The 11,435-nt window shown below is 67.2% G+C and overlaps 1 protein-coding gene across 3 annotated transcripts; it reads right to left on the reverse strand.

Annotated features, from left to right (window-relative positions):
- Nucleotides 1-287: 287 nt before the first annotated feature.
- Nucleotides 288-5,910, reverse strand: SYT8 (synaptotagmin 8). Of its 3 annotated transcripts, XM_032490224.1 has the most exons (9): nucleotides 3,240-4,516; nucleotides 2,833-2,942; nucleotides 2,564-2,733; nucleotides 2,036-2,134; nucleotides 1,733-1,900; nucleotides 1,496-1,663; nucleotides 1,309-1,414; nucleotides 1,078-1,211; nucleotides 288-992 (listed from the first exon to the last, which is right to left on the reverse strand). In XM_032490224.1, exons 1-9 carry the CDS (start codon nucleotides 3,392-3,394, stop codon nucleotides 744-746), a joined length of 1,359 nt encoding a protein of 452 aa, XP_032346115.1. In that variant the 5' UTR covers nucleotides 3,395-4,516; the 3' UTR covers nucleotides 288-743. The 3 variants fall into 3 exon arrangements, with proteins under 3 accessions (XP_032346115.1, XP_032346116.1, XP_032346114.1); XM_032490225.1 differs by lacking the exon at nucleotides 3,240-4,516 and adding an exon at nucleotides 5,821-5,910 and having other exon boundaries at nucleotides 1,496-1,900; XM_032490223.1 differs by having other exon boundaries at nucleotides 1,496-1,900; nucleotides 2,036-2,166; nucleotides 2,833-3,355.
- Nucleotides 5,911-11,435: the final 5,525 nt, after the last annotated feature.

Here is an 11,435-nt window from a genome sequence, read left to right on the forward strand (position 1 = left end):
GAACCTCTCCCTGACCCGAGGGGGCCTGGGGCCCGCCTGGCTGCCTGGGCAGGCCCGGCACTGCCCTTCTCACCCCGGCCCAGGGCCCGCGCCCCCCGCCCAGGGCCCCCGCCCAGCAGAGGCATCCGGAGAACCATGACTTGGCGTCCTCCAAGCTGGGGGTGCAAGGCCCCAGCCCGGCCAGCTTCTCGGGGGCCGTGGGGAGGGTCAGGGAGCGCTAAAGCCGTCCAGATGTGCGGGGATTAGAGCCGCTTTCCGGGCCAGGCTGAGCCCCCAAAGGCCCAGTGCGGCTTCCGAAGGCGTCTACTGCCCCCTGCTGCTCGCGAGGGGGAGGCCCCACAGCCACCAGCCCAAGGGTTTGGGGGGCCTGTAGGGGGCTGGGGTCCCCTCCTTCCACTATCACCACACCCAAAGTGTCCCAGTTGCCCACGGTGTCCGCATGGGGCCGCCCCCTGACTCTCCAGCTCCCCCTCTCCCGGTATCGTCCCCGTGGGGACTGGGGGGGGGGGCCTTCACCTTCACTCGGGACTCAGGCATGGTCAGGGGCCTCAGGGACTGGCCAAGTCTGGAGAGCCCCTCTCCCTGTCCTTGGCGATGGCAGGGGAGCCCTGACCCTAGCGTGCCGGCGGGCTCAGGAAGGACACACGATGGCAGCGGGAGGAGGAGTTTATTGCTGTGGGACCCCGGCCCAGCCTGCACAGAGGCCCAGGCCCATCCCAGGGGACAGAGGCCCGGGGCTGCTTTCAGGAGCCAGGCAAGGGCAGGCGCCAGCGGGGCTGCAAGGCCAAGGCCCGGTCCACCTCCCTGGCCGGCTGCAGGCGGTGCCACTGCACAACGGGCCGCCGGGCGTGGGCCAACATGTCCGCCCAGTGCTGCAGGGGCTGACCAGAGGCCCGGGCACCGAGCACAACCTTGCCCACGGGCTCAGGCCGGAACTGCGGGCCCCGGGCCCAGACGGCCAGCACCAGGTCCACGCTCTGGGGAGAGGCAGGCTGAGGTGTGACGGAGGAGAAGAGAGGCAGCAGTCAGTCTGGCCCTCAGTGAGGTCCCGCCCGCCCCCTCCTCCAGGCAGCCCACCTGGATCTGGCTGAAGGGCACGGGGAAGGTGAAGGCTTCATTGAAGTAAGGGGCGGCCGTGCCCTTCCTGGCTGATGTCTTCCTCTTCTTCCACTTCCTCTGCTTCAGCAGGAGCTGGACCTTCACGTAGGGCTCTGGGCAAGCGAAAGCGGTCAGAGGGTGTCGCCGGTCCGAGGGCTGGGCACAGGCTTCCTCCCTCCATCAGCGCGGAGGGGCCGCTCTGGCTCTCACCTGCCAGCCCTGGGCTCAGGCCTCGGGCCTCCAGCACGACCACGGTCAGCCGGCCCGAGCCGGGCACGTACCGGAGCGAGCAGCACAGCTCCCCCACCTGCTCAGGCTGCGGGCGGCAGGAGGGGCCTCAGTTTCCCCGCCGGCACCCCGGGCAGGATGGGGCTGAAGCCCGGCTCGGCATCCTCACCTCAGCAGCGCCGGGCGGGCCCAGCTGGAGCCAGAGCTCCAGGACGTGCTGCAGGTCCACGGCGCCCAGCGGCAGGCTGAGCTCGGCCAGCGGCTGGTGCTGGGAGAGGCTCCTGCCGTCCAGCACCTGCACCCGCAGGGCAGTCTGGGGCAGCTCATCCGGCGGGACCTGCGGGCAGGGGTGTGAGCCGGCCCCGCCACCCGGCCCGGGCCCCCAGCCCGCGGACCCCAGACTCACGTGGAAGCAGCAGGTCTCGTCAAACACCAGGCAGAGTGTGCTGCGGTGCACCTTCGTCTCATGGCTGCGCCCGGACAGGGGAGAGAGGCTGACGCGGGCATAGGGGTCCGCCGTGGCCCGCGGGCCTCCAGGTCTCAGGTCAGCCGCTTGCCTGAGGCCCACCTTGATCTAGGAGCCAGCAGTGCTTCATCCACGGGCCTCTCCCTCTTCAGCCCCGCACGTCCCAGCACCCAGTGCTCACCCTGCCCCGCTCACCCTCCCGAAACCTGCAGATCCCGTGGGCCCACAAAGTGGGCCCCTCACCTCCTGGCTTCCAAAGTCGTATTCCAGAGAGAGCTGCAGGCGCCCCCACTGCTGGGGTCCTCCAGGGCCGGACTCCACGTTGTCCACATCTGGCTGAACCTGAGTCACGTCACAGGGACTGGTGACATGAGCTGCTGGGAATGTGGCCCCCTCAGACCCCTGGGCCTCCGGGCAGCAGGTCTGTGACGGGTCAAACCACATCCCTCCAGGCCAGGCCACCAGAAGGGCTCACGCCTTAGCTCAGCTCTGCGAGACGGGCTGCAACTGCCCCGATCCACCTCGCACACCGCCGCCTTCCTTCAGAACCTCTGCAGCTCCCTGCGGCCCCAGCCCTGCGGCTGGCCCTCCAGGACCTCGTGGTCCTGCCTCCCTCCCCTTTGTTCATCGTCTGAGCTGCCTGCGGGAGGGCCCCCCCGCCTCTGCTCTGGGTAGACCAGACCATCCTGGGGGCTAAGATCTCCCTCCAGCCTGGACCTTGAGTTGCCCTATGGGACTGACCCAGATGGGAGCTGGGTGCACCCTCCTCACCAGGTGGGTGGTGGTGGTGCCACAGGCCCTGCCCAGACCCACAGCCTTCTTGTCTCTGGGCTTCTTCCTGTGGCGGCCGCGGCGGCGGCAGCAGCAGGAGGCACAGAGGAGGCAAGAAACCAGAAGGACGCCAGCCAGGACGGTGGCGGCAACGAGTGCCCAGCGGGACCCTGTGGGGGCGCAGAGGGTCCTGAGATGCCCCTGTGGGCAGCAGCACCCCTACCCAGCTGGGCCATCTCTGTGCCCCTCCCAGAGGCCCTGAAACTCCCAAGGGATCCTGGTGATGAGGTCTGGAATGAGTCCAGGGCCAGCCGAGGTGCCCACTGGGGCCGGGACACTGTAGGGGTCTGGGGGGTGCCCCATCTCCACACGCTGCCAGCTTGGAGCAGATGGCCAGGGCGGCCAGGTCACTTGAGAGGAAGACCCCTCGGGCCCCTGCCCACCATCCCATCTGCCCAGCAGCGGCCAGCTCTGGGTCTGTGTGAGCAAAGAGGCAGCCTGGGGTGGCCAGGGGCAAGGGTTCTGAGTGGAGCCAAGGGGAGGGAGGTGCTGGGCCTTGGGCAAAGTGCTGGCTTAGCTGTCGCAGGCCCGGCCTCCTGGCCACCTCCCCCAGCCCCCAGCCTAGCCAAGCAGGCTAGGCCTGGGCAGCCGGGGTCCTGCCCTCCCTGGTCCTCACCACAGAGCCTTCTCCTCCAGGAAGCTCCCTCCTTCATGGCCTTTCTCCCTGGACCCTGGGCACTCCTGGGGTTTGCTGCTTTGGGTCCTATCCCTGCCCCTGAACTCAGGCCCCCTATAGTTTGCCAGTGGTACGTATGGGTCACATTTACACATGTGGGTCACCGGCCCTGGGGTGGCTGGGGAGCTTGGGGATGTGGGTTCTGAGGGGTTGGGGTTCTGCTAGGGTCATGAGGGCGGGCAGGTGGCGGGAGGAGTCACGGTGGGAGCTGGTCTGGGCGAGTCCGGGCTGAAGGTGCATTCCTGGAGCAGGGCCGGCTGGGTGCCTGGGGAGGAGGGCGCGGTGGGGGCAGGCAGAGGCAGGGTGTAGCTGGGAGCCGCCAGAACATTCCTGCCCACCTACCTGCCCTGCCCCCCTCAGCGGCTGGCTCATGGGTGGGAAGGAGGGTGGGGCTGGCGCAGCCTATCTGCAGGGGCCCAAGGAGGACACAGTGGTGGGCTGTCTCTTCCCACCCATGGCAAGGACTGTGACCCCAGGCCCATGGGCGAGTCTCCCTGGCACGCTGCCTCCTGGTGCCCCCTCCTCTGGGGAGCACGGGCAGCCAAGAGTCCCTGTCTCTCCAACCTGGGGCCTCCCCATCTTTGTCCACAAGAGCTGCCACTTCCCTGGCCTCTGGGACCAAGCCCAGCCCACCCTCTCCAGGAATAATGGGGCGTCCGGGATGGTATCCCCTCACCTCTGCACCCCTGCCCACCACGGTGCCGAGTGTGGGGGGAGGCAGAAGGGAGTCCGCTGTGATTCCGCAGATGACGCCCACGGCAGCCGCGCACCCTCCCGGCACAGCCCCCCTCACGGCCCTCAGGAGGGGCTGCAGCTCACAGGGGGCGCCCGGGCCCCCCCACCGGGGCTGTGCACATGCTGTCCCTGCGAGGTCTCTGGGAATTAAACCCAGGAGGGAACGTGGAGGCAGCTATGCGCCAGGCCTCGCGCTGGCTTTAATGCCTGCCGCTGCCGACTTGAGTTTCTGGCCATTTTTGAACAGGAGGCTGCACATGTCCTGCACAGGCCCTGCAGTTTCAGGATCGGGTCCTGCCTGGGGCCCCCATGGTGGAGTGCGGGGCTTTCCCGGAGCTGCCCGCCCTCCCGCCTCCACGTCCTGCCGGGACACTCGGAGGTCCCGGCAGAGTGCCCCTGGTGGCGGCTGATGGCACGGGCTGGCCCGAGAGCTGAGGGTCCCCAGGCAGAGTCAGAGAGTCCTGGCCCCGGGGGTGGGACTTAAAGCCAACCTTTACTTGTTGGAATGTCAGAGCCTTTGTGTGTTCTGGAATTAAAACAACTTCCTTTGAGATTCGTATGGTTGAAAGCGGGGAGTCAGCTGCCAGCACAGAACTTACATCTGTGTGTGCGTGTGAGAGCCTACATGCGTGTGTACACCTGTATGATCGTGTGCGTGCAGGTGTGTGTGCATGCGTACACGTGCTTGCACGCGCCTCTCCCTGCATGCCTGCTTGGCTGGCACCCTTATCTCCAACTTGCCTGGGGCAGGGTGGGCGTTGAGTCACAGGCATTTGGTTCTTGGCAAATCCGCCAGGATTGCCTGGCCAGCCTGGAAGAGGCTGAGCCTCAGAACCACAGCAGGGCCTGGAAGCCAGCCTAAGAGAACCCAGAGTCCCTGGGCACACCAGCCACAAGCAACGGGGGACCCTAGGCCTGGGGAGGTGCCAGGTCCCTCAAGACAGCCAGGTCCCCGTGGTGGGGAAGCTGCAGGCTGGTGCGCGGCCACCAGGTGGCACCATCTGCTCCACTGGACCCAGCTTGGCCATGGACCTGCCTTCAGGCTGGGTGGGGGAGGCTTCTAGGAAAAGTTCACAGGAGCCCCAAACCGGCAGGTGCCCCGGGGGTGGCCCTCCCGGCCCTGTGGGGGCTGCCTGGTTCTCCCTCTCCCCAGGTCATGCCTCTGGAAGCCCTCCTTGCCTGGGCTGCCTCTGGGCAGGACCTTCCTTGGCCTCCCTCAGAAAGCAGGGAGTTCCTCCTGGGGTCCCTCCCCTGTGGCCCAGCTGGGGGACATCCTCTCTAGACGCTAAGGCTATTTTTCCCCAGAAAGGCAGGCAGGCACCCTTCTTGATTGGAGTCCGGGTCCCAGCCACCTCCTCAGGGCTCCCTCCGGGGCTGCCCCGCAGGACACCCTCCTCCTCACCGCCTCCCCACACGGGCGCAGGCCGGTTCATTCCTGCTGCTGCCATGTTTGCCCCTGCTGCCCCAGGCCCTCCCAGGCCCATCCCCGTCCTGCGGCATGAGCCCCACCTCCTCCAGGAAGCCCTCCCTGGTCGTTCCCGGCCCTCAGAACTGCCTGCAGCTGTGAATGCCAGCCGGGAATGCCAGCTCTCCCAGGGAAAGGGCCCTCCCTGTCGGCCTGGGGCCAGGCACCCAGGAAAGCTGTGCTAACTGACCCCTTCCACCTTTGGTCTAGCTGCAACTTTTTATGCTTCAATGGGACCAGGCTTCTGTGGGCCCCCCTCCCAAAGAGCAAGCTCCCCCAGTGTTGGGGGTGGCGGCCCCCCTAGGTGTCGCACGCTCTCACCTGATACCTGCGCTTCCTGGGGCCCGCCCCGCCTCCGCTCCGACCCTGGGCCCTGGAGGGTGGTGTTCTGAGCCTTCGGCCGGAGCCTGTCTTTCCTGGGCCTCTAGTGACTGGGAAATTCTTGTTGGTTTTGGGGGAAGGGGAGTGGGAGGCAGGGCTTCGGGGAGCCCCACCTCAGGGCCGGAACTACTGGGCCTCAGGAGATGGGGAACTCCCTTGGGAGAAGGGTCCCTCCGGAGACCCACAGGCTGGACATCTGAGCCCGGGGCCACCTGCAAGGGCCCCCAGAGGCTTTGCAAGAGGAGGTGCTGGCCCATCTGGGGTGACCTTCGGGTGGGGCAGCGGGAGGGAGGCCAGGCCGGACTTGGTTCGTAAACGTTCTACCCACCAAGGAGGGTGCCCGAGTCACAGGGACGTCTGGGTTTGCAGGGGGGTGGCTTTCCGGTGCTGCCAGAACCGAGCTCAGGGAGGCCTGTGCCCAGCAGGGTGAGCTGCCATGCGCGGGATGGGCAGGCCGGCCACACGGCGTTCTCCCTGGGCCACTACCCGGCCTGCATGGCCCTGCTGCTGCCCGGCTTCTGGAGCCCAGGCAAGCCTCTGGAGGTCATTCTGTCCATGCCTCAGCCCCGCAGCTGGTGGAGCCAATGGGTGGAAGTCCTGCTCTGGTCTACCCTCAGCACCTCTTGCTTTAGCCAGGCCAGCAGGGCCTGTAATCTGAGTTCCTCTCTGCTCTGGCCAGTTCATCTGGTCCAGCCACTCCGGGTCCGGCCGCTCCCCTGGGCCCAGCTCTGAGGGACCCTCCCAGGTCAGGGTGTCTCTCCAAACCCACTATCAGCCGGCGCCAGACGTAGAGATGGTTAATACTTAGCCAGTCCGCAGGACTTCCGGGAGACCGGACCAGGGCCTGAGGCTGCTCTGGGGACACGGCAAATGGGATGTGTGCCCATGCTGGTCACGCATGGCTCCAGGGGCACATGGGGTGTGCATGTCCCTTTGGGCCCACGTTCTCCTGTCCAAAGCCTGGGTCCTCTGCCAGGCCCACCCAGTGGTGAGGGCCAGGAGCTGCAACTGCAGCATCCTAGAGGGGCAGGGGAGGCACCCGGGCTGCAGGGGCAAGATGTGTGGGTGGACGGGATGTGGGCACACACTCGGCGGAGCCGGATCGCATTTGCCCCGCGAACACTTTCTGCAGCCCGACTGTGTAAGGCCTTTGTGCCTTTCCCAGGGTCCGGGCGCCTCCGTGGCAAGACGGGCGTCTGAGGTTCAGGGCAGGAAGGAGAAAACCAAAGAGAGCTGGCAGCCCCAGGCCAGCCCCGCAGCTCCCGAGACGGCGGCTAGGCAGCCAAGGGCCACATGGAGGCCCTGGCGGGGCTCCTGGATGGAGACGCTTCCTCTGAGGTTCCCTAGGGAATGCGGAAGGTCGGAACTCACGGCAGTCACCGGCTGCGGGGAGCCGGGCGCTGCTGGCGAGGAACCGGGAGGCATGCCTGGACAGCACACGTGCACCCTGCCAGCACTGCCACGCTGCCGGCACCCCGCTCGGCTGGGCACCCTGTTCAGCTGTGCTCAAGGCAAGGATGAGCGGGCGCCGAGCTCACCCCGTCCTTGTGGATTGGGGAGCCCCGTGCCCATTCACTGGCTCCCAGCCTGTGTGGGCCGCAGGCTGACCCCGCCCACTTCACCTGGGAGCCTGCACCCCACGCTGTGCCCCTCCCTGAGTGTCGGCACAGCGAAGCTGGTTCCTTGAACATCTCCATCTTCTAGGAGCCTGTGCGTGGTGCTATGTGTCTGGTCTCCATGGGATGGGAGCCCCAACTCTTGGAGTATCCGGGCAAGTTACACCCTGTCTGCCTGGAGGCCGAGGGGACACACGCCCCGTCACCTGACTGCACGTACAGTGTGTATCCACTCACAAGCACCCGGCCAAAGAGCCCGGCTTCTCTGCGACCCAGGCATCGGGGTCTCTCCTGGGGCCGCCTGTGCCCCCTCCCCATTGATCGCATCTCGCACGGGTCTCTGGGACCCTGTTGGCCAGAGCCTGGTTCCCCTGCAGCTTTGGGGGGCCCCTCTCACCTTCTCCTGGGGTATCTATTCATCAGGGCACCCCTGCTGTCAGAACATCTTTCCCCAACTCCTGCGAACACCCAGGGACACACCTGTGCATCTGAGTCACCAGGCAGCCTTCTCCCCTCATTCCCGAGGCCCTGGGGCTGAGCTCCCCATAGTCTGGGGGGACTCTCTGCTCTGTGGCTGCCTGGTTCCTGGAAAGCCTGGGCCCATCGGTTGGGCCCCTGGGTGCCTGGACCCCACCCCCGACACACCTCACGTGAGCCTGAGTGCCAGGCCAGGCCAGCGGCCTCGCTCCTGGGCTTCGGGCGCCCTGTGCCCGTCCGTGCTCTCCACCTGCATGTGTCCCGCTCGTTCTGGTCTCGGGCTCTGTGTGCCTCACTCGTGTGCCAGGCTGCCTGCCCTCCCCACAGTCAGGTGTCCGGGACGCGCACCCAGGCTTCCCGAGAGCGGACCCCACCCTAGACATGTCTGGGTCCTGTTCCCATTAGTGGAGAGTCTGGGTCCTGGACCCCAGTCTGTGGGAGAGCTGAGTTGTCCGGCCCACATCACCTCAAGATCGACAGCCTGGACGCGCCTCGGTCACTGAGTCCTCGCAGACTCTGATCTTGGGGCCCTGGGGCCTGCACCCCACTCTCTGGAGAACAGGGTGGCTTCGATGCCATCCCTCTCAGCCTTTCTGTCACCTTGACGTACACTGGTCAGGCTGAGGGGCCCAGGAGCCGGCGCCTCCGGGGTGGGGCGCCAGGGCCACACGGACCCAGCAGTCCAAGCGTCTGGGAGCCTGGTGAGACTGGCTGCCTCCTGCCACTCGTGTGGGGGTCTGAGCGCCCAGTCTCAGAATCTCGGCAGGTGCGGCCGGCGCCCACACCGGAGTCCTGAGCGACGTGTATCTGGACCCCTAGCCGGCCCGAGGAGCCTTCCCTGTCTCTGCTCCCTGCTCGCCTGAGGCTGATGGACCTAACCTCGTTCCCCTCGAAAGACGGGGCCAGGCACCTGTCACCCTGAGTCTCTGCTGCAGGCCCAGGCGCCTTGTTCCCCACCCTCCGGGGCTGGCTGCAGCCTCACCCTCTCCATGTGAAGCCCCAGGTGCAGAAACCACTGGCTCGCGTCGCAAGGCTCTGGTCCACGGTTTTCTGAGCCTGTCCCCCACTCCTCTGATCATCTCGGTGGCAAGGACTTCAAACGTCAACCTGACGGGTCCCCTGCCCCCCAGTTCCCAGGGCCTCTGGGCGGTCCACCGCCATCATCTGGGCGTCGGTGCACCCCACCCATTGCAGTGCTGGGCGACGTGTACCCTCATCCACATTTGTCGCCTGAATCTCCCGTTCATCAGGGGCTTGGGCAGCCTAACGCCTCACTACCTGCCTCTCACGTAGGCTCACATCCCAGGTCTCGGGCCCCCGGTGGCTGCTTCCAAGTTCCGCTGCGTGTTTGGATACCCGGTGCCCATTCATGGGCGTCTGGGCCTCTGTGAGCCCATTCATCGTGGTCCCGGTGTCTCTGTGCCCTATTCATGCGTGGCTCTGGGCAGGCGTCGCCCCGTGCGCCCGCATCTTCAAGGCAGTCTGGGCTTTGTCGCCCCTGTTCCAGGAACAGCCGCCGGGCAGCCAGCGGGCGCACTCTGGGGTCTGGCTGGAAGCCAGCACATACCCCGGTGTTGCCGGCACCAGCAGCGAGTGGGGAGCAGGGCTGGGACGACCACGGAGGGGAATGGGGACCCTTGGTTTGGGATCATGCGGTCAACGCCTTCCCCACATGGTGAGTCCCTGGACGGCCTGCCAGCGGGGGCAGCTGCGCATTCCAGGCCTCTCCTCCACACAGACGTGTCCTGCCCAGGCTGCCCCGCAGCCCACCCTTGCCCCCGGGGCCGCCTGGCCAAGAGGGTGGGGGCGACCTGGCTGCAAGATGGGCCACGTTGTCCCGGGCTGCAGGATGGGGTTCCAGGGTCCCAGGCCAGAGTCAGGAGCAGAGGTGGCTGGAGGGGAGCAATGCCTCTGGTGGCCGCAGAGCCCTGCCCCCTGCCACGACCCAGGCCAGAGGGCTGGCTGGCCACCTCCCTGCCTCGGTGCTCCAGGACCCCTTCCCCATCGGCCTCTGGTTGGGGGTGGCTCCACTGTCGCCCCACTCCTGTCAGGAGTGTGAAGGGGGTGCACACGACCCCTGCCTGCCCAGAGGGTCCTGGGTGTCGGTGAGCTGCCCCAGCTTCCCGGAAATCTCACCTTCCAGGGCCCCTGCACGCAGGGCCTGGTCCATCTTGAAGGTGGGAGGGGGCCCCGCGGGTTCTCTGGTCCAGGCTCTCAGGGCGGGGGCTGCTTTGTCTTCTCCGGGTGGGCCTGCCCAGCGGGGCCCCCCTCAGGACCTGGAGGTCCAAGTGTTCCCCAGGTTGGAGGGCCGGCTCCCCTCCCCCACTGTGGTCCTTGCCTGTCCTGCTGGCTAGGGGCCTGGGGCTGCCGGTGCCCTGCCCCTCCCCGCTCAGCCGGGGCTCAGGGCCTGGCCTCCAGCCCTCTTCCGACCCTGACCCTCCCCAGGCGCCCCAGGTCTGTGGTGGGTGCCCCTGGGTTTCTGGCAAGAGGCCCTTTCAAAGCAGGCCTGGGGGGGTGGCTGGGTGGGCCATGCCAAACCCAGCTCGGCAGGCACCGTGGGTTCCGGCCACCAACAGCCAGCCAGTCTCTGCTGGGCCCTGACAGGGCCCCCTGCTCTGTCTGAGGTGACTGAGGTGAGCTCTGGACGGCTCGGGATCTGTCCCTACAACTGCCTTCTGAGACCTTTCTCAGTCACCCAGGTGGTCCCCCATGGCAGCGGGGGCCAGGGAGAACTGACCGGCCCATCAGCACCTCTGCCGAGGAGGCCGGGGCAGTGGGTCCAGGGCCCAGGTGGCCGGGTGGCCCTGGCAGGGCCACAATCAGTCAGGTCCCAACCTCCCCTGCTGTCCGCGGTCTGCCCCTGGAAGTCGCCCAACCCCCTGCTCCCGCCTGACCCCGGGCTGCCTCCCCGCCAGCCCGGCCTGGCTCTGCCCACTGCCTGCCCGCCCTGGCCCCGTGCCCTGGCAGGCGTGTGGGCACCCACTTCCGCACCCAGGCCTCTCCCTGGGTCCCTGTCCGCACGGTCACAGGTCTGACCCGCCTTCTCCCAGTGGGGGGTCCTGGGACCCCTGACTTTCCAGAACTCTCCACCCTGGTGTCCTCCCCAAAGAACTGCCATGATGGGACCCTCGTCCTGGATAAAAGACCCCCTCCCCGGGGATCCAGTCTGTGCAGAAACCTCAGAACTCAGGCCCCTTCCGTGCAGCTCTGCACCCTGGCCCCCCCCACCAACGAACAAGCTGTGGGCAGGGCGCACGGGGCCCCAGGACAGCCGGGCCTTCCGGGTAAGGGCTGCTGTTTCCTGATCTCCGGCCTTTCCCAGTCGCCGCCCAGAGGGTCCCCGTCAAGGGATCAAAGGCCACTGACGGGGTCACCTGCGCTGCTGGCACAGAGGATAAGGGAACCAGGGAGGCACAGGGGCACCACCCAGGGCCTGGGGACGGCCAGCACCATCCAGTGGGA

This window comes from Camelus ferus, chromosome 10, assembly GCF_009834535.1.
Source record: "Camelus ferus isolate YT-003-E chromosome 10, BCGSAC_Cfer_1.0, whole genome shotgun sequence".
NCBI lineage: Eukaryota > Metazoa > Chordata > Mammalia > Artiodactyla > Camelidae > Camelus > Camelus ferus.